This window comes from Paroedura picta, chromosome 1 (genome assembly GCF_049243985.1).
Source record: "Paroedura picta isolate Pp20150507F chromosome 1, Ppicta_v3.0, whole genome shotgun sequence".
Classification (NCBI taxonomy): domain Eukaryota; kingdom Metazoa; phylum Chordata; class Lepidosauria; order Squamata; family Gekkonidae; genus Paroedura; species Paroedura picta.
The window spans coordinates 84,806,309-84,826,300 of record NC_135369.1 but is presented as its reverse complement, the minus strand read 5'-3'; the positions used below and the strand labels follow the sequence as shown (position 1 = coordinate 84,826,300).

Sequence of the window (19,992 nt, the reverse complement as noted above, 5' to 3'; positions counted from 1 at the left end):
ATAAAATCCTGTTTCAGCCCCACAAAGGTTTTCTCAGCATGATTGTCGAAGATTCCAGAATGAACAATTTGAGTGTCTCCAACACTACACCCAAAACCACCAGTTCAATCAAGGTGCCCCCTTGGTAAACAAGAACAATGCCTTATCTTTCCTTAGTCCCTAATGTGAGGCCCACACAGACAGTGCCAGTGATAGTTTGCACTGGAAGTCTATGGAAGTTGAAGAATAATGGCCACAACTCTTTCCTGATCACCTGTGCATGGCTGATAAGAGGATTGCTGATAACAGCGGGGAATAAATCTAATAACAACAACAACCAGGTGGTGTTAGCTGGAACAAATGCACCACACTGTTTTCTTTAAATCATGTCTCTGTTAGACCGTTTATGCACTGGGAACTTCACTGCCCCACCCCCCTGTCAGGAGCACAGATCAGGGGCGGATGAGGTGCACCAGGCCAAATGCTCCCCCATGTGGGTGCAGGAAGAGGTGGGCCAACCTGCTATGACTAAAACTCCAGCCTGCAGCCTGGCATGAAACCTCCAGTGCATAAATGGTCTTAAGCAAACAAGGTTGATTTCTTCTTTCTGTAAGATTAAATAGGCAACTAGCTTCCTTACAACATACTGGTACATTTTTGGTGCATCCCACCGCCATATCTACCAGTTTCCAAGTGCAGTAAAATATTGTATTCATCAGACATCCCCCTGAATATAAATTTCAAAGATATGCAGTAATTGGAAAGAAACTTTCGCCCTTCTTTCTTTCCTTCAACATGAAGAACTGCAAGTATATCATATAGTGAGAATTAACCAAGCCTGAGTATTGAAAGAACTTGTGTGAGTTTATGCAGAAGCTCTTTGCAGTTTCAATATTTTTTCTTTATATACTACAGATAATTTCAACCTCACTATTTTACAATCTCTGAGCATACAGTCTAAAATATGATTGTTCCCACAGTGAGAATAGCAAGTCAATACCTTTTAAGCTTTCCATGCTAAGGAAAGTTAAGAGCAGAGTTCAAATACACAATGAAACTGGATTTCAAAGACAACTGGACAAGCTACTGAGCATGGGATTTAAAAGAGCAGTAGAAAAACAGACCTTACCTCTGAAAATCCTGGTGATGGGGGAAGGCATTGTACTTCCCACATTTCAAGAAAATGAATCACTCCTTCCTTAGCCAATGTTTTGTTTTCACTCTCAAACATTCTTTTGTAAATGCACATATGCCATGACGGGTGAAAGACCCAACTATCTGTTGTTTTTAAAAAAATCACAACAAAATATCTAAAAATATTTTGTGGAAGATGATCAAGTATATTTAATTACTTCATTTATATCCTGCCTTTTTCCCCAATGGCGAACCAAAATATCTTTCACAGTTTTCCTCTCTTCTGTTTTATCCTCACAAAACCAGCGTGAAGTAGGTTAGCCAGTGTGCAATTGGCTAAAGGTCACTTAGCATGTTTCGATGGCAGTATGGGGAGTCAAGCCTGAATCTCCCAGATCCTATTCCAACATTAACACTCCACAATAAGGATCGATTTAAGTGGATTGGTCGTAAAGGTGCCACTGGATTTTGTTTTGTTGTACTACACATAAGTTATATTACAATATATTTGTGTCAAATTATATATATTCCTAGTTTATAAAGTTGTCATCTGGACACATATTAAATATCTCAATGAATCTGGGCTGGCTAATCCCCCACTGGCTCCACGCCTAAACTTTTAGAAATCAGAGCTGCCTGCATTTCACAATGCCTGCTGACTTTGGTTCTCCTAGAACAAAAGGTGAGCTTATACAATCTTTAGTAAAAAAATTGTGTGACTCATCAGGATTTTTCATATACAATGCATGACCCAGAATGTGCATGTCTTGCTCCTCCACTCAATTTTAGGGTTCTGCAGGAATTAAACATCCATATATTTTAGGTACATATATATATTACATAAAATATAAGGAATGGGATACAGTCCTGATGCCAGATCATACCAGATTGCTACTGAACGTGCTTTTATCTAATAGCCATGTGCAGCCCCATAGTGTGGATAAAAAACAAATCAGGGCTTCCTAGGTTAGAGATTTCTTCAAACTTAAGGGTATTCGCAAAATTTAGAGAAAATCTGAAAGTTGTAAAAAAAAGGGGGGGAAGGGGGAATGTTTCTTTTAATTAATAGTGATGTCTGTGCCTATACAAGCATCACCTAAAATAAACCAAATGATTTAATAACAAAGTTCCTGTGAGAAGACCTCACTGGGGTACCAAACATACGAAGGTTGCTGACTAATGCTTTGGACAGGCAGCGAGAGAAGAAGACAGATTCTGGCAGAAATGAGGATGCAAGAGCTGGGGGGGGGGGGGCAGGATTCAAGGAGAGTGGAGCAGGAAAAAGCAGGAGAAGGTGTTGGGTAGGAGAAGACAGGGAATACATCTGGAGAAGGAAGAGAAAGGAGTGACACAGAGACCGAGCAGCAGAGAGGGAGGAAAAGCAAACTTGGAGACAGGAAGGGCAGAGGCCAACTAAATTTGAGGCAACTAAATATTGGCTCAGTGACAACTGAGCCAACAGGAAAGAAACTGGGACAAGTGGAATTTCCCCTTCCCCACAAATTCGTATAGATCCCCAACTTTTATATTCTTGTTATCCATCAACCAGGAGTTTTCGCAGCTCTATAATTCTTCTCTTTATAACCCAACAAAGTTAAGATTATCTGAAAATAGTCTTACCTTTTTGTTCCAATATTGCAAGTTCATATAAGCTATTTAACTTTGGCAAAACTGGCTTTATAACATGTATCTAAAATTGAAAGAGAAATTGCATTAATTTGATTTTCTCAACCAATAAATATTTAAATTATAGAACTATACACTAATCTCTCCTACAATTTACAAGACTATGATAAACCTACAATCATAAAAATTATAACATGTAATCTCTGTAGCCCAGTTTCTGTACCCCTTTTGTGAACATCAAACATAAACACAATGCCACTACTGTAACCTTCTTTTGCCTCAGAAAATGATATAATGAGACCAAATAGTTTGTTTTATATTTAAACTTTTTCACTCAAGGGAAAAAGAGTTAAGTTTGAAATGCAGCAGAGGTGTTTTGTTCACGATAAGTCATTCTCAGCACCTGTTGACTTCTGCAGTATACATGCTTAGTATTGTGTAGCCCTTCTTCCCTTTATATCAACCCTCAAAGGTAAATTGGTTGCTGATTGCATTCCGGATTTTCAAATTTTTCATGCTGATCTTTAAGGCCGTTCGCAGTCTGGGTGTCACATATTGGAGGGACCACCTGTCTCCTTATGCCCCCAGCAGGGCCCTTCGTTTTGCAGGTTTGAATCTGTTGGAGGTCCCTGGCCCATAGGAGGCATGCCTAGCCTCGACCAGGGCCAGGGCCTTTTTGGACCTGGTCCCACCCTGGTGGAACAAACTCCTAGAACAGCTGAGGGCCCTGCTGGAGCTGTCACAATTCCACAGAGCCTGCAAGACGTGGCTCTTTCACAAGACATTTGGTTGAGGCCAGGCCATAGAAGATCTTTGGGTCTCTCCTCAGAATGCCACAGAACATCCCAGAATATCAAGGGCCAGATGTGCAAGCCTTTCCCAAGGCTTGCAGGTGTGCAGGAGGGGGGGTGTTCTGAATAAGCTAGGGAGTGGAGAGGATGTTAGAGCTAGAGGTTTTGCTTCCAAAGGCTTTGTGTCCTGTTGTTTTCTCTACTTTTTACTGGAGGCTTTTATTGCAAACCACCATGAGCTGGCCTGGTCTGGGAGTGGCGGTCAACAAATTAATTACTTATATAAATAAACAATAAATTTGTAAAGACAATGCATTATATTTACCTGGTTTCCTTCTAGAGTCTCCATAATTAAAATATAGTTTTCCCAAAACTGAGTAAGTTGATCATTTTTCTCAGCAGACCACCAGAATAGACATGGTTCTAGAAGATGAGCAAATAAGAGACATTTTCTCATTATCCTCTAAATAAGGGAAACACTTATATATATAGATAATGCCACCTCCAGTAAGGTTACCAATATGAAAAAAGTAATAGAACCAGGTCTTGTCTTATCTTTTCTCCATAAGTAAACCTATCAATGTCAACAAGAAACCTAAATAATAAAACCCAATATTAGCAGGATGCAAGGAGCAACAATACCTATGAACACCACAATCTTTCCCTTTAGCATGGATTTGCAGATGCATCTACTGTTGACTCTCCTCCCACTAGAAACCCTTATATGAGCACACTATTGGGTCAGTGCATCTAGCCCTTCCCAATAATGCGAGAACTTCTCATATTTCACATGTCAATAGCCAACTTTCTTAATTTGTTTGTTATATTTCTAATGTGACATTCCCCAGAGGCTCAAGTTGGGTTACAATATATAAAGCACACATCATAAAATTTTACAAAAATTTCTTCAACCCCCGCCACAGGTTTTTCCCACAAATGCACCACAAGTTTTTCCCACTGCTGTGTGCTAAAGAACCTGTCATAAAACGGGAAGGCAGTAGCAGATGTGATGTGCCAGAGAACCTTACACCACTGGTAATGACTGGACATATTGTACTGTATCTGGTACAGCAGAAATGTGTCCAGATAAGAGCCAAAGATAGGGAAAGAGGTATGAACAGAAGCATATAAGAAACTCACAGCACAAACTCTGCACAAGTGATAGAGAAAGGACATTCCAAAGATTGAGATGTGTTTTCCTCTAATTTAATATGAAAGCAAATCCATGTTTAATTTATTTATTTTTATTTATTTATTCATATTTATATAACGCCCTCCCCGAAGGCTCAGAGCGGTTTACATATAACTGAAACTATACATGAAACCATACATATAATAGCATTCATAGTATTAATTGATAAACCGTGTGACAGTATAACATAACACTATAACATAACATAAACAGTGGTAACTTGAACAGGTGTCTTAGTGGGTTTCTGGGGGGAGGGGATGCAGGGGCCCTGCAGATGTTGGTTTGTTAGCCTGGCCTCAACCAAATGCCTGGTGGAAGAGCTCCCTTTTGCAGGCCCTGCGGAACTGTTTTAGTTCCGTCAGGGCCCTAATCTCCTCTGGGAGCTTGTTCCATCAGGTAGGGGGCCATAATGGGGAAAGCTCTGGCCCTGGTTGAGGTCAAGCAGGCTTCCTTAGGGCCAGGGATCACCAGGAGGTTGGAGGTGGTAGAGCGCAAAGCTATTTGAGGAGTGTAGGCGGAGAGGCGATCCCTCAGGTACACTGGGCCCTGACCGCGTATAGCCTTGAAGGTAATTACCAGAACCTTTAACCTGATCTGGGTGGCCATCCATCAGGAGGAAGAGCTGGGTGCGATCAGCATATTGGTGGCAACCCAGCCCAAACCTCCACACTGGTTGGGCAAGAGGGCGCATAAAGACGTTTAATAGAATTGGAGAAAGAATTGCCAGTTGTTGATGTCTTGATGAGCTCTCTCCTAATGCTATTGTCTGTCTGCAATTCCGGAGAAAGGAGATCAGCCACTGAAGGGCAGTCCCTCTGATCCCGGCATCGGTGAAGTGGTGAGCTAAAAGCTTATGATAGACTGTGTCAAACACTGCTGTGAGATCTAATAAAATATGCAGCGCCGACCTGCCCCAGTCCAGCTGGCGATGGAGGTCATCCGTCAAGGCGACTAGCACTGTCTCTATCCCATGGCCAGGCCGGAAACCAGACTGGGATGGTTCTAGGACCAAAGCTTCCAAGTATGCTGATAATCGGTCCCACAACAGCTTTTTCATTTCCCCCAGAAACACTAAGCGCGAGAGGGGACGGTAGTTGGATAGCTGTCGTGGATCCAAAGAAAGTTACATTTCTGTTCATTGACTCACCTAGCCTCCCTCACAGTCACATTCAATGGTTTCCCAATGAAAAACAAACAATAACGATCAAAGAGTTGAACCAGAATTCCAGTTACTTCAGAATTTCATAGAGTACCTACCCTCCTCTTACACATACTGAAGCAAATGTAGACGTATCTACAGAAGTACAATGTTGGTTATATGCATTAAAAAAAAAAAAACAAGCCAGAGAGCAACAATGAAAAAAAAAACAAATAAAAAAGGGGCAAACAGAAATGCAGTGTCAAACCATGGCAACAGAGGATGCAGCTACACCTTAGACTGCTTCCAACAACTGTAGTGGTTTTGCAAGTCAGAGTGAAGTGATACCCTGGCATGTCATGAAAATACAATGCCAATTCCCCTTCTGAGGGCTACTTATTCAAACTAGCCTGATCAGCATGGGCAATAATAAGAGTAACATCAAAAGTCCTCTTTTAAGTACTTCAGTTCATCTTCCTGTCTTACAGCTGCTTGAAAAACTGCTATCTGGAGAAAAAAAAACCCAGAGTAGGGTTATAACCTTAGATGCAAACACTGGCTGGTTTGTTTTAGTTTTGTTTGTTTTTTTAACCGGAATTATTACAACATATCTAAATAACTATTATATTTTTTCAAAAGATCATTCTCAAAACCACTAAAAACTATCAATACTAGGCCACATGTAGACAAAGTAGGGTTTCTATATAGTTGGGAACTCTCTAAGTGTGCAAAAAAGTACAGATTTTGTAAATTAAATAATGTAAAATCTGCAGTTTGATCATGTAAAATTCCTGGTTTGATCAGAACAATTCTCCAGGAGCAGAGAATATAGGGAAGTAATTGAACATCTAGTGAAAGGAAAGAATGGTGAGACAAAAGGAGGCTGCACAAGCCTCTGGGGACTTACAGAATGGGGCGGGGGGGGGGGAATTTCCAAAATGTCTCCCTCACTATCTAAATTCTTGTGTAACCCACAGATTTCTAGAAAGCAAAGCATTTGCTCATGTGTTCTTTCAGTTCATCTTAAGGTAATGGTATCCCCTGTGCAAGTACCAGGTCATGTCTGACCCTTGGGGTGACGCCCTCTATCGTTTTCATGGCAGACTCAATACGGGGTGGTTTGCCAGTGCCTTCCCCAGTCATTACTGTTTACCCCCCCCCCCAAGCTGGGTACTCATTTTACCGACTTCAGAAGGATGGAAGGCTGAGTCAATCTTGAGTTCATCTTAGCAAGATCATGCAATTGTAAGATTTCCAGCCCTGCTTCTGCTGGATTCAGAACATTCATGGCTTGAAGCCAGGCCAAGATCTTCCCATGTGCACTCTATCCACATTTGCTATGGCCAAACAGTTCCAGCAGTCATGGAATAAGGAAATATTAATCAAATCTACTAACCTGTCACAAACCTCTAAAATTTATCATAACCCTACCTGCAAGAACATCACACAATTAAAGAAGTGAAAGCAGAATGTGTTTGGGGATGTTAAGGCTCACTAATGGGAATACATTTCAGAGTTTCTCAAAATTAGAGTATCCACACTTAGGAAGGAGAGCTAGGGGAACAATGATTGGAACCAGCAAGTCATCTGATTAGTGAGTAGGGAGCAAGATTTAATTCATGCTGCTCCTGAAATTGTCCCTTGTATGTAGATATGCCATTGTGCATACTTTATTAAAGGCACTAGAGCAGGTCTCATTACTGCTACCCAGTCCCCAGAGAACTTAATACTGTCACTGAGATGCAGTCCATCTTCAGAGGGATGAAGTAATGAAGAAAAGATCTGATTGTCATTGTCATGACTTCCAGCCATTCCCCATGCAGCACAACTGGTGCTGCTCTATCACACTGGAGAGGAAACTTTTAGCACAGGTCTATTAGTGTGGCAAAGAGCCACAGAACTAGCTTCCCCCAGGCTGGAAAGTCAACCTCAGCCAGCTTTTCACTTCACTTCCACACAGCCATCACTATTATCAGGTTGTCAGGTATCCTCCCCACCACCACCACCACCAGCAAGGAATGGGGGACTGGGACTGCCAAATCCAGGTTGAGAACAGACTAGAGAGTCCAGGGACCTCAGTGGTGCACAATGCCAGAGTCCACTCTCCAATTTGGACAGGGGATCGTCGAAGTCTGATGATGAGCTGTAATTCCGGGGGGGGGGGGTACTCCAGGTCCCACTCGGAGCCTGGCATCCCTATCATCACCACAGCCTCTGCAGGAGTGCCAACTACCTCACGTACCATTTCCAGGGTGAGGGCTGCACACGCACTCGGAACGCAGCTTCTCCGACACATCCACGGCTCGCTTCAGCAAGTATCGGGCCCTCTTCCTGCACAAGGCATCGCTCTCCGTCAGCCCCGTCTGCACCACTTTCCAGAAGCCGCTCGAGAGCCGCGCATCCAGCAGCGGACGGGCAGCCTCGCCCTCGGTGCGGCTGGTGGGCTGTCGCGCGCCCGTGGGAAACAGGGCTTCGGAGAGGGCGCTCAGCGCGAGCAGGGTCTGGCCCACGGGCTGAGGGGCACTCTCGGGTGGGAACACCAGACCTTGCCACACGCGGCCCAGGGCGGCGCTGTTTCGCCCCAGAGCGGGCAGCAGCCTCCCCGCCACCAACAACGTCTTGTCCTCCTCCTGCTGCTGCTGCAAGAGCGCCAGGGCGCCTCCCACGGTTCGCTCCAGCAACGTCGACTCTACCAGCCACGGAGCCACTGCGGCCAGGAGCTCGACGGCGGCCTCGGTCTGCAGCCGCCCCGCCGGACCGGCGGCCAGCGCCTCCAGCGCCTCCTGGGCCAGCCGCTCCGCCAGGGAAGGCCCACAGAGCGAGGCGCACCAACGCAGCGCCCCGCAGCTGGCTCTCACCAGGCGCAGCCGCTCCTCCGCCGGCGCGGAGCCGCTTCGGACCAGCGCCGGGAAGCAGCGACCCAGCGCCGCTTCCCGGGCCAGCCGCCTCGCCTCGTCCTCCCGCCGCCACCCGCCCTCCGCCACCCGCTGGAGAAGGAAGCGCAGCGTCTCCGCCTGCTCCACCGAGAGCGCCTCGTCTGGGCCGCCCCCGCGCATCGCCTCGAGCAGCGCGGCTGAGTCGGGGCACTGCGAGAGCAGCGCGTCCGCCAGCACGAGCTCCATGGCTTAGGCGCGCGGGCCCAATCCGCAGCCCTCGCCTCGCGCTTTCCCCCAGCAGCCTTTGCGCCCAGGGTAGCCGCTCCCGGAGCAGGGACGGCCGCGCTGCCGCATTAGGCCTGGCTTCCGCCGCCTCGCATAGACAGGAGGGGAGCTGGCAGAGCCCGCCTGCCACTGCGCAGGGGAAGGAACGGGGCTCTGAGGCCGCGCTCTTGGGCTCGTAGCTCCACACATGGGGGGGGGGGGTAGGAGGGGAGCTTACTGCCCTTCCATCCCTCACCCGCAAGGCCGCTGATGGAGGGCCTCAGTCTCTTGCTGCTCCTGCTAAACTCATGGCTGCGATTAAGGGCAAATGGCCTTGTTGAATTCTTCGGTCATCAGCTCCGAGATGTGTGGGTACAGGATGGACATTCTGCTGCCCTGCTAAACTGTCCTTTCAGTAGTAGAAACAGAAAGTGCTTATCGGCATATCAGACAAGATTGGTTTTGATTACCGTAGCTTACCTGTATCATGTATATTTACATATTTATTTCAAACATTTCTAAACCAAACTTTCTCACAAGCAAATGGGACCAAAGGAAGGCAGAATGTTGAATAACTCATAGCGTAATTAAAAGCAAGTTGTAAGGCATGCAGGGGAAGCTTAACTGCCATCCTCCGTATGCTACGGACTAAGCCTTCAGCACAGGGAAACCCCAGGAGTAGTGTGATTGTGCAAAATATGGCTGGGAAGCATAGCAGCATATACACTCATGCAGGGCCCTCCACGTCCCACCCCTCCAGGCCTATCATTGGCCATTTTGGGAGGGGGGTATGGTCATATCACCCAATAACAATTTTTAGCAATTTTTAAAACAAAATTAAAATTAACTTTTACCCATTAACTTCTACCTATTCAGAAAGCCCTTCCAGGGCCATCAAAACCCCCATCAAAGCCCCCCCCCCCCCCGGTGGAGAAGCCTGGACTACACGATTGACACTTCTTCAGTCAATGTGTTTCCATTGGCTTTGCAACCACTGGCTATCTTGGGTTTGTTGGTGTGCTGTGGACAGCATTTTCTAAAAGAGATAATACAAGTACAAACATGAAGACACATGTAATGTTAGGCTTGCTGTGGGTCTCTTGGACATTTCTAGGAAAGAATCTAGAATTCTGTAGGTGCCTGTTCCCAGTTCCAGGCCCAAGAAAACTTTTTGTATACACTCAAGCATTCATTTCTAAAAGTGGATCTGTGAACAGAAAATGATGCTGGCAACAAGTATGTGCAAGAAAGATTTAAAGCAACACTAGAGATGCTGTAATAGTATAAGCTGTTTTGACATGAATGAAGCTTGCAAAAATTAAGCAGGATTAGAATAACATGATGATGACCTCTGTATTTAAGATTCTATCTGAAATTACAGTTGAGTTGTTGAGGTGTTTTTTACTTATAGTTAAGCGTTATACACAACTGCCATGTATTTGTGCTTTGTCAGAGCAAATGTAGCAAATGCAATAACCAGGAGGCCACCATATCTGGAGGTTCACTAGAGATAAATCATCCCAAAATAAATACAGCAGTGTTTTCAGCTAAAATAGGACAGTTCTTTAAATCATAAGCTCAGGTTGAAGCCTTTATTGTTTCTTCAGACTAAAGTTTCACACAGCACCTCAATTAGGGTTGTATAACTCAGAAAGGCCCTTTTACATGTTTATAACCCAGTACATGATTGCAGAAAAACATTTTTGGTAGGGCTTGTTGTTTTGTCCTTCGTCCCCCTGTTAACCTTGGTTGGTGCTGACTGTCTTCTGTCTGACTCCCTTGCCCAACATTTTTGGTTTCATCTTTATTTTGCACTAGGGAAAGGAAGGCAGTATGATATGGTCTCAAAAGCTAAGTAGGTTAGAAGGGAAGGGAGACCACCAAAGAAGACACTACAGAGGAAGTAGTGGCCCCCTTATCCTATGGAGGCACAGGTACTAGCACCCTACCTGTCCACAGAACACTTCCCAACATCCCATCCCCTTCATTATAATTTTTAATTTTTAAAACACTGTAAAATACAATAATACTCCCTTGTACTGGGGTACATTTATATTCAGCATTTTGGATTTCAAATTCCATTAACTTGTTTTACATCTACATTATTGATTTCATCTTTACTACATATTCAGTATTACAAAATTTTGCCATCTCTACCTAATCAGTGTAACTTTTAACTATAAGTAATATTTCAGAGTACAGAAAGAAAATCTGTTATTCATCTCATAATAAGATAGAGATTTCTGCTCAGGATCAACATCTTTATATATTTACACAATCCATCCTCAAATGTCATGATTGATCTTTCTCAGATAAGGTGTTAATTTGGTTTTGGCTGCATGGTCAGAATCATAGAGTTGGAAGGGGCCATACAGGCCATCTAGTCCAACCCCCTGCTCAACTCAGGATCAGCCCAAAGCATCCTAAAGCAAATGAATGGTCAATGAATTTATTTTCCCATTCTTCTAGGTGGTTCTGGCTGTTATTACCGCATATTTGAATATCTCATCTAGACTTTTTTTGTAATTTATTAGGCAATATACCTAATAACGTAGTCTTAGCTTCTGTAGGGAATTTAAATGTTAATATGTTTGCAATTTTCCACATATTTCCCTTTTCCTTGTTTTTATCTGGGGTTTTGTTTTGTTTTGTTTTTTTGCTTTTTTACAAGTCTATCACATATTTAAAAAGTCTCATCTGTGTCTCAAGATTTCCAGCATTTTCCTTTGTAGTTTTTGTCTGATTTCTCAAGGTCCTTTGGGGTTTACATACCATCTAAAAACATTTTGAACCCATTTTCTCCGGTTGGCTGTAAACTTGATTTCTATTCTCCATAAGCATTCCCATTGATCCATAGATAATCTGCTCTCTAAAATTCTGCATTCATTTTATCATACATTTTTTACTTATTCTTCTGTTTCCAGTTGGAGTAACATCTTGCATATCCATCATAGTAAATAATCTTGTTTGTAATAAACTATTCATACTCAGTCACCTCTCTAAGAACTCTACCTTCCAAGTTATTGATCTTGAAACTAGTTGATAATATGGCAACTACTGAATATTTATTTCTTCATTTAATAATTTGCCACAACTTGATTTTTCCCTGAACAGTTACCATACATTAAAAAAATCAAATTTATTATTATTTCCCATGTATGTATCATAATTGGATTCTACTGGGAACATAAACAGAGTTTAAAGGGCTCAGTAAGTTCCATTGTGTAAACTGTATTCTATCTCTGATTATGTGGCTTCTGCTTGTGTTATGATTGTTTTGATTGATTTTGTAATCCATAAAAAATTGTTTAAGCCTTCTTCCAGGACTATTGAGAGCTCAGACAACTGAGAGCACGTGGAGAAAGCTGCTGGGGAGGGCTGCTGCTGCTGACCAGGTGAGGCTATTGTAGTGCTGAGTGAGGTGATTGCTGGGACGATTTAAAAGGGCTGCTCCTCACCAGAGGCGCAAGCCGAAGGGCGAGAGACAAAGGGCCTAGCAATTAGAATCAGTAGATTATATTTCCCTAGTAGTTGCACTGCCTACAAGTTATAATGGACCTCCAGGACACTCATCCCATCATCTGCAGTGAGTGTGATATGATTGCCTTCCTCCCTGAAGACAAGATGGACTACATCTGCCCCAAGTGTAAGTTGGTAAGACTTTTGGAGGAAAGGATTAGAGGCTTAGAAGAGACAGTACATTCATTTTGATTGCAGAGATTCTTCGTAGCCATGAAATTCTTAATTTTTCCCATATAGATAAGTCTGCTTGTATCACTTTCCAAATCTTATGGTAATTATTTTTGAAAATATTTTAGATATAATATATATATTTTGTTTTTAAGTTGGTTACAGGTTTTTGTACATTTCATGGGAGAGAGCAGTTCATTAATATTTACTGATACTATTTTTAATTTATCCATTTTGTCCTGATGTTGGTGCCAGTGCCATTTCTAGTTCTGAGCTCTCAAGTAAAATTTGTTTTTGTTGCTTGAAGAGTTTCTCTATTTCAGTCCTGTGTTTCAGTTCTTCAGCCAGTACCTTGGCTTGTTCTTCTGTTTTGATTACTTTCCTTCCTTTTGGTAAATATACCTCTATTGAAAATGGTATTTTCCAGCAGTATTTTATTCCTTTCTTTTGCTAAATCAGTCTCAGAAAGTCAAAATCTTTCCTCTTCTTTAATATGTTGTTGTTGTTGCTATGTGCGAAGTCGTGTCCGACCCATCGCGACCCCATGGACAATGATCCTCCAGGCCTTCCTGTCCTCTACCATTCCCTGGAGTACTTTTAATATAGTTGTTGGTAAATCCTGAAAGATCTGCCATGTTACTTTAAGAGGAAATTCTCTTTGCTTTTTTAATATTGCATCTTATGATGTCTTATGAGTGAAACAAACATCCACAGCTCCTTATTTTTGAATTCAAGTCTTAATTCACCCTGTATATTTAGTCGATGTCAGGAAAATTTCTCTGGATATTTTGAATGTATCCATCTAGAGTCCATGAATGTTTTTCTGAGTTTGTTCCTCAAATTGTTGCATTTGATAGTTTTTCTACCAGTTCTTCAGTTCTTTGGTCTTCATATGTTTCTTCTATTTTCCTTTTATCTTTTTGATGTGTTCCAGTTGCAATTATTCTTTTTGCTCTTCTCTTACAACAGTTATTATACAAACTTTCAATATACTTTTTCCATATACTTTTTTCTGTGGAAATATAGGAATTTACATTTTATGTGATAGGGTCCTGGCCCCTTTCTGGTGGAACGAGCTCCCAGAGTAGCTGTGGGCCCTCAGAGAGCTTTCTGCTTTCCAGAGGACCTGCAAAACTGAGTTCTTCCACCAGGTGTATGGTTGGGACCAGTGCTAGAGCCAATGCCCCCCCGCCGGTTGGAGCAATTACATCTGGCTCTGAACATCTGGCCCCCATTTTGCTTCTGAAAGTGCATGTAAAAGATAGCATTTTTGCCATCTGGAATCATTGTAATTGTTATGGGGGTTTTAATGGGATTTTATGAGTTTTATTGTATGACTGAATTTTTATGTAACCTGCTGTGAGCTGGCTTCCAGGAGAGGCAGGCTAGAAATAAAATTAATTATATAAATATATTTAAACAGTCGGAATAAAGTATATATCTGTTATAATAAGGTGACATATTATCCTAAATTCTTGTGTGGGGAATTATTCATAGTAAATAATGAACATTCTAAGTAGGAATAAATGAGATGAGAGATGTATTTTATTTTCTTAATTTTTTCAGGGAGGCAGTCAATAAATAAATTCAATAAACAAAACTCGCAGAAAGGTCAGTTTTTGAATGGAGAAGCAGTTGATTCCTATAGCAACCAGTAGCATCTCTATGTCTGTCCCATTATGTTAGTTGCAGTCATATGTATTTATTTATTTATTTATTTCATTTGTATCTTGCCACTCCCCAATGGGCTTGTGGCGGGCATCATGGTCTTAAAACCCCATTAAAACACCCCCATTAAAAGACTTAAAAACCCATAACATGGCGGCTGATCTCCCAACCTACTTTCCCATCCCAACTAGAGGTGTTGAGAGCATGGGGCGGCATGATGTCCACAGGCCCACAACCCCTCTTCGCCGGGGGGCAGCCGATCTCCTCCGCTGGTCCCAGCCTCAACCATAAACCCAGCGGAAGACCTCCATTTTGCAGGCCCTGCGGAAAGATGTCAAATCCCGCAGGGCCCGCAGCTCACCCGAGAGCTCATTCCACCAGGTAGGGGCCAGGACCAAAAAGACCCTGGCCCTGGTCGAGGCTAGGCATGCTTCCCTGGGGCCGGGAACAATCAATAGGTTTTCCACTGCAGAGCGTAAGGTCCTGTGGGGAACAGGCAGTCCCGCAGGTACGTGGAGCCCAACCCATGTATAGCCTTGAAGGTTAGAACCAGCACCTTGAACTGAATCCGGGCAGCAATGAGCAACCAATACAGCTGCCTCAGGACAGGCTGGATGTGGGCCCTCCAAGGTGTCCCAGTGGGGACCCTAGCAGCTGCATTCTGCACTAGCTGAAGTTTCCAGATTAAGGACAAGGGTAGGCCCGCATAGAGTGAGTTACAGTGATCTATTCTGGAGGTGACCGTTGCATGGATCACTGTGGCCAAGTGTTCAGGGGACAGGTAGGGCGCTAGTAGCCGGGCATGGCAAAGATGGAATAATGCCTGGCCTGCTACTCTTTTGACCTGTGCCTCCCTAGTCAGGGAGGCATCAATGGTCACCCCCAAATTCCTGGCTTGGGGTGCGATGGTAAGTTGCATTCCTGCCAAGGTGGGTAAGCGCGCTTTCTGATCCTGCCCCCTACTACCCAGCCACAGGACCTCCATCTTGTAGGGGTTGAGTTTCAGGCGACTCTGCTCAAACCATTCAGACACTGCTTCCAAACATCTGGCAAATGGTTCCGGGAGGGAGTCCAGGCGGCCATCCATAAGGAGATAGAGCTGGATGTCTTCAGAGTACTGATGGCAACCCAGTCCAAAGCTCCGCACCAGCTGTGCCAGAGGGCACATGACGATATTAAACAATGTAGGGGACAGAACCGCGCCCTGTGGCGTGAGAACTCCTCCCCCACTGCTACACTCTGGGTCCGGTTCTGGAGAAAGGAGCATATCCAGTGCAAGGCTGTGCTTCCTACCCCCGTGCCAGCGAGGCGGTGGACCAGCAAGTCATGATCCATGATGTCAAAGGCCGCCGATAGGTCCAGGTGAACCAATACGGCTGACCCACCTCTATCCAGCTGGCGACGGAGATCATCCAATAGGGTGACCAACACAGTCTCCACCCCGTGGCCAGGATGGAAGCCAGACTGATATGGATCGAGTGCTGAAGATTCCTCCAAGAAAGCTAGGAGTTGGTCCAGCGAGGCCCTCTCCAGCACTTTGCCCAGGAACACTAAATGCGAAACTGGGCAGTAGCTGGGAGGGCCCCACGCGTCCAGTGTAGATTTTTTCAGGAGAGGCCGAACCACTGCCTCCTTAAGCCACTCAGGGAACTTCCCAGAATCCAGGGAGAGGTTGATGATGTCCCTGAGTTGGCCTCCTATCTCCTGGCCCCCTCCTTTGAGGAGCCAAGAGGGCCGGTGGTCGCCCTGACCGACCCCAGCAACCTGTCCACTTCAGAAGAAGAGAGCCACCTGAAGCCATCAAACCTCACTACCAAAGGCTACCAACGGATCTCCAAATTAGCTCGCTAATGCCTCACAGCCAGGTTCCAATTGACTAACATTTTGGCGCCCTTCAAAGGCGGCAAGGGATTGAACTACCCTAAATAATTGGGCCAGAGAGCTTGCGGACGCGATTTCCATGGCAAAAAACTCTCCCTTTGCCCATTTCACCGCCATCTCATACGCCCTCATAAGCGTGTGATAAGATGTTCTTGTAGCCTCATCACGAGTCTTCCGCCACACTCGCTCTAGTCATCTCACTTTTTCTAATTGGATGCTATATAGAAATCCTGCTCTTTTGAAGTCCTGACTAACACTGTAATGCTAAAGAGAGTTAGCCTCTTCTAAGTCCATATAAATCTGTGAATTTAGAATACCATGTCTGTTTAGGGATTGATTCAGGTGGGTTGCCATATTGGTCCAATGGCACATTTAAGAGCAACAAAGTTTAATTCTGGGCATAGCCTTTCTGGGCATGCATGCCTCTTCAGATAAACTCTTGGGCAGTGGCCCCAACCTTTTTATCACCGAGGACCACTCAACACCTTTTACTGAGGCCCGGTGGGGGGGGGGGGGGTAGTTTACTCCTCTACTCTCAACCACTGCCATAACGCTCTCTGATCACTATGGTAATGTTTAAACATCCCTTCAAAATAAGATACAGACACGCCACAACAATGAACATAAGGAACATTTTATTTTCATGGAAATTTTAACTCATGACAATGACAAATCAATGGGAACCCTGAGCTTGTTTCTCTGCAACGAGATAGTCCCATCTGGGAGTGATGGGAGACAATGACACCCAAAGTGTGTTGTAAAGGGCCGGGGGGGGGGATGAAGTAAAGGGCGGGGGGGGGGAGAAGGCGTCCTTCGCGGCCCACCTCCAATTAGTCGAAGGACCACATGTGGTCTGCGGCCCACAGGTTGGGGATGCTACTCTTAGGGATTGCAGTGCACTGTAAATTAGGGACAGGCTGCTATTCTTCTTATGGAACAGTAGGTGGTAGTGTTGGCAAGTCTTTCAATTACAGGCTTTTCCCCCCTGAGTTTTGAAAAGCAAAAGTGTGTAGGTTTAACAATTTTCAGAAGTATATTGAGCTGGATCCTACTGTAGAGTCTTCTTCCACATATTTATTTTCTATTAAGACAACTAATATTAAAATGCATACTATAGGCAATATAAAGGTACATATAATTTTGGTACTTTTTCCCCAAAGATTTTTACTCCCATCAGTTCCAGATATCCTGTTTTCTTTAACTGGCCTAGAAATGCTCTGGCAAATGCCCTTTTCTGTCACAGATTTTCATTCTTCCATTCTGACTCCATTTACAGAGTTAATACCCTCAGAGCTCCTTCTATACAGAAATTTTTCTTTTACCTTGGTTGTTATATCTTTGTGCTGTAATAATGTTGTCTGAAGGTTTTCCTGGTCTTCAACATAGTCTTTCCCAATCCTGCTTTCCTTCAAGTCTTTCTTGCAAGAATATATTTCCCTTCCCTCTAAGGTCCCATCTACCATCGTGCCTTTTACCTGACACCAGCCATTTGCTGGCACCATTTCTTCTGTTTTCCTGCTTCACCACCACGGAAGACTTTTAAAGGTTGCTGTGTTTTTAAAGTGGTAATTGCTATAGTGTATGTCAATCCACTGCCACTTATCTGTTTCTAGTTTGAACAAAACTGTTATAACATGCATGAAGAAGAGAACAACAACCCCCCCCCCCAAAACTGCAGTTGCATCCAGGTGCATTCTAAGAGGCAAATGCTGCCCTGGAGAAGTGTCCATAAATGGTCCTGGAGTCCAGGCCACCCTGTCCAGCAAGGCTTCCTCTGCAGCTGGTGCCCCTTGGGGCAGCCCCAATGAGGAGTCAGCACCAGCAGCCACATGGGAGGCTGAGGCAGAGCTGGGGAAATTATCAACACCCAGAAGCCCTGCATTGTACAACTTCTACCCAAGGTCAAGAATCAAAGGCCAAATTATATTACACACATGGGAATTGTAGTCCATGGACATATGGAGGGCCACAGTTTGACTACCCCTGCTCTAGGTCCTAGGGCAACAGAAAACAACTCCGTCCCATCCTCTATGTGACAGCCCTTCAAGTGCTTTAAGATGGCTATCATATCACCTCTTGGTCGTCTTCTCAGCAGGTTAAACATACCAAGCTTCCTCAAGCTTTCCTTATACATCTTTATCTCTAAACCCCTCCCCATTTTTGTTGGTTATTCAGCAAGTTTCCATGGCAGAATGAAGATTAGAAAATGGGTCTTCCAGAACCTAAACTTACACTTTGCCAGCTACACAGCATTGGTTCCTTCCTCAGGGGCATGCAAAATACAACTAGGTTGTTGGCAGGCTGTGCCACTTCTCAAATATGCTGAACTAGCACATTAATGAGACCTAGAAAAATGCCTATGGAGAAATCACTTCCATCCTTGTTCAGTTGGCCTCATTTCCCATCATCTTCCTCCTTGCAGTGTCATTTGCATAAATGCAAAGCAACATTTAGATGCTCATGAAATCTTACAATGATGATGCAACATTTAACAAACACATTGAACTTGTGTAATGTTGGAAGGCAGTGGATAGTATTTGTGTCATAAGCACATTGCTGGCTTGAGTTATGCTTCAGATTGCAGGCTTCAAAGAGTTTCTCACACTTTCTCTGATTCCTTTGGAAGTTCTCACCCTGGAACTTAAAAGAAAACACAGAAGTATCTCATCAGTTTGGTTGATAATGATGGCCATGGAAAACATCTGCTAAGAAATGCATGCATTTAGAAAACAGACTAATGCAGCATTTGCTATTTAATGAGAGTACCTAATCCTCTCTGATCATATACGTAACAGCATGGTTCAGCTAAGCCTTGCCAATTACTTGGGAAAGGCCTGACTCATTCCAATATCATTCAAGGCCTCCTTCATTGAGTTCAAAATAGCTTCCGCTTGAGAAGTTAGTCTTTCTTTGTCACGTTCTAAAAATCTTAGGAAAAGAGCTCATGTGACTCATAGCATCTGTCTTGGGATAATAATGTGTTTTCCTGCTATGATGACCAGTTGCAAAGGTGAATGGGCTCCAAGGATATTGGAACTGAAAGAGGGAAGCACTGAAAGGTAAGGATCACCCTGCTGAGTCAGAGGCAGACAGTGTAGGCTTGTTTCTCCATACAGCAGGAAGAGGGGGTATGTGTTTAAGACAGAACCAGACCTTGAAAGAGCTCCCTACTGAAATAAGGAAGGATGACTCCTTTACACAGTAGCCCTTCTAGAGCCCTGATACACTTTGGCTAGCTTCTCTCTTCATTGCACACACAGAGAGTCTGAGGATGTTTTTCACAGTTGCCACTCCTGCCTTTCTGCCTACTTGGCTTGGTTCCATCTACTGGGAAAGGGGAGGGAGTTGCCTGTAATCCCAGGTATGTAGTTCATACACATCCAGAGTCCAGTAATCCAGCCTTTCTTCTCCTGACCCCTCACTGTATTTGCCTATAGCTAGTCTCATGAACTGGAAAGGATCCCCATAATTTTCTCCAAGGCCTGAACCAAGATAATTACAGCTTTCATCCCCTCCCTGTCACACCCCCAGCCTTCTCTTTAAAAAAAAGTATCAGTGAAGAAAGGAAATATATCGATTCACTGAACTTTTTTTTTTTGTCTCGGTCTTAATTTTCTCTGGATTTTAGTGGCAGAAGCTTATGTAAGCAGCCTTGGTGACCTCTTTAGCTCAAGCACAGAATGTTGACATTTACTGATTCTTCATTACCAAGAACAGAGGCAGAGATTTCACAATACACACCAAAACCACAAG

General features: G+C 44.0%; 1 protein-coding gene across 7 annotated transcripts in view; it reads right to left on the bottom strand.

The window, feature by feature from the left end:
* The window catches only part of TARBP1 (tRNA guanosine 2 -O-methyltransferase TARBP1), a 48,438-nt gene extending 39,318 nt beyond the window's left edge, over window positions 1–9,120 (bottom strand). For 3 of the 7 annotated variants that reach the window (XM_077345952.1, XM_077345970.1, XM_077345979.1), the window contains exons 1-4: window positions 8,103–9,117; window positions 3,856–3,953; window positions 2,734–2,803; window positions 1,109–1,257 (exon numbers count right to left, since the gene is read on the bottom strand). In XM_077345952.1, coding sequence (XP_077202067.1) covers window positions 1,109–1,257; window positions 2,734–2,803; window positions 3,856–3,953; window positions 8,103–8,982 — 1,197 coding nt within the window. In that variant the 5' untranslated portion in view covers window positions 8,983–9,117. Of the gene's footprint in view, window positions 1–1,108; window positions 1,258–2,733; window positions 2,804–3,855; window positions 3,954–8,102 lie in introns of all 7 variants that reach the window. The other 4 variants (XM_077345999.1, XM_077345961.1, XM_077346007.1 and 1 more) reach the window with 3 other exon arrangements.
* Between the last annotated feature and the right edge of the window lie 10,872 nt (window positions 9,121–19,992).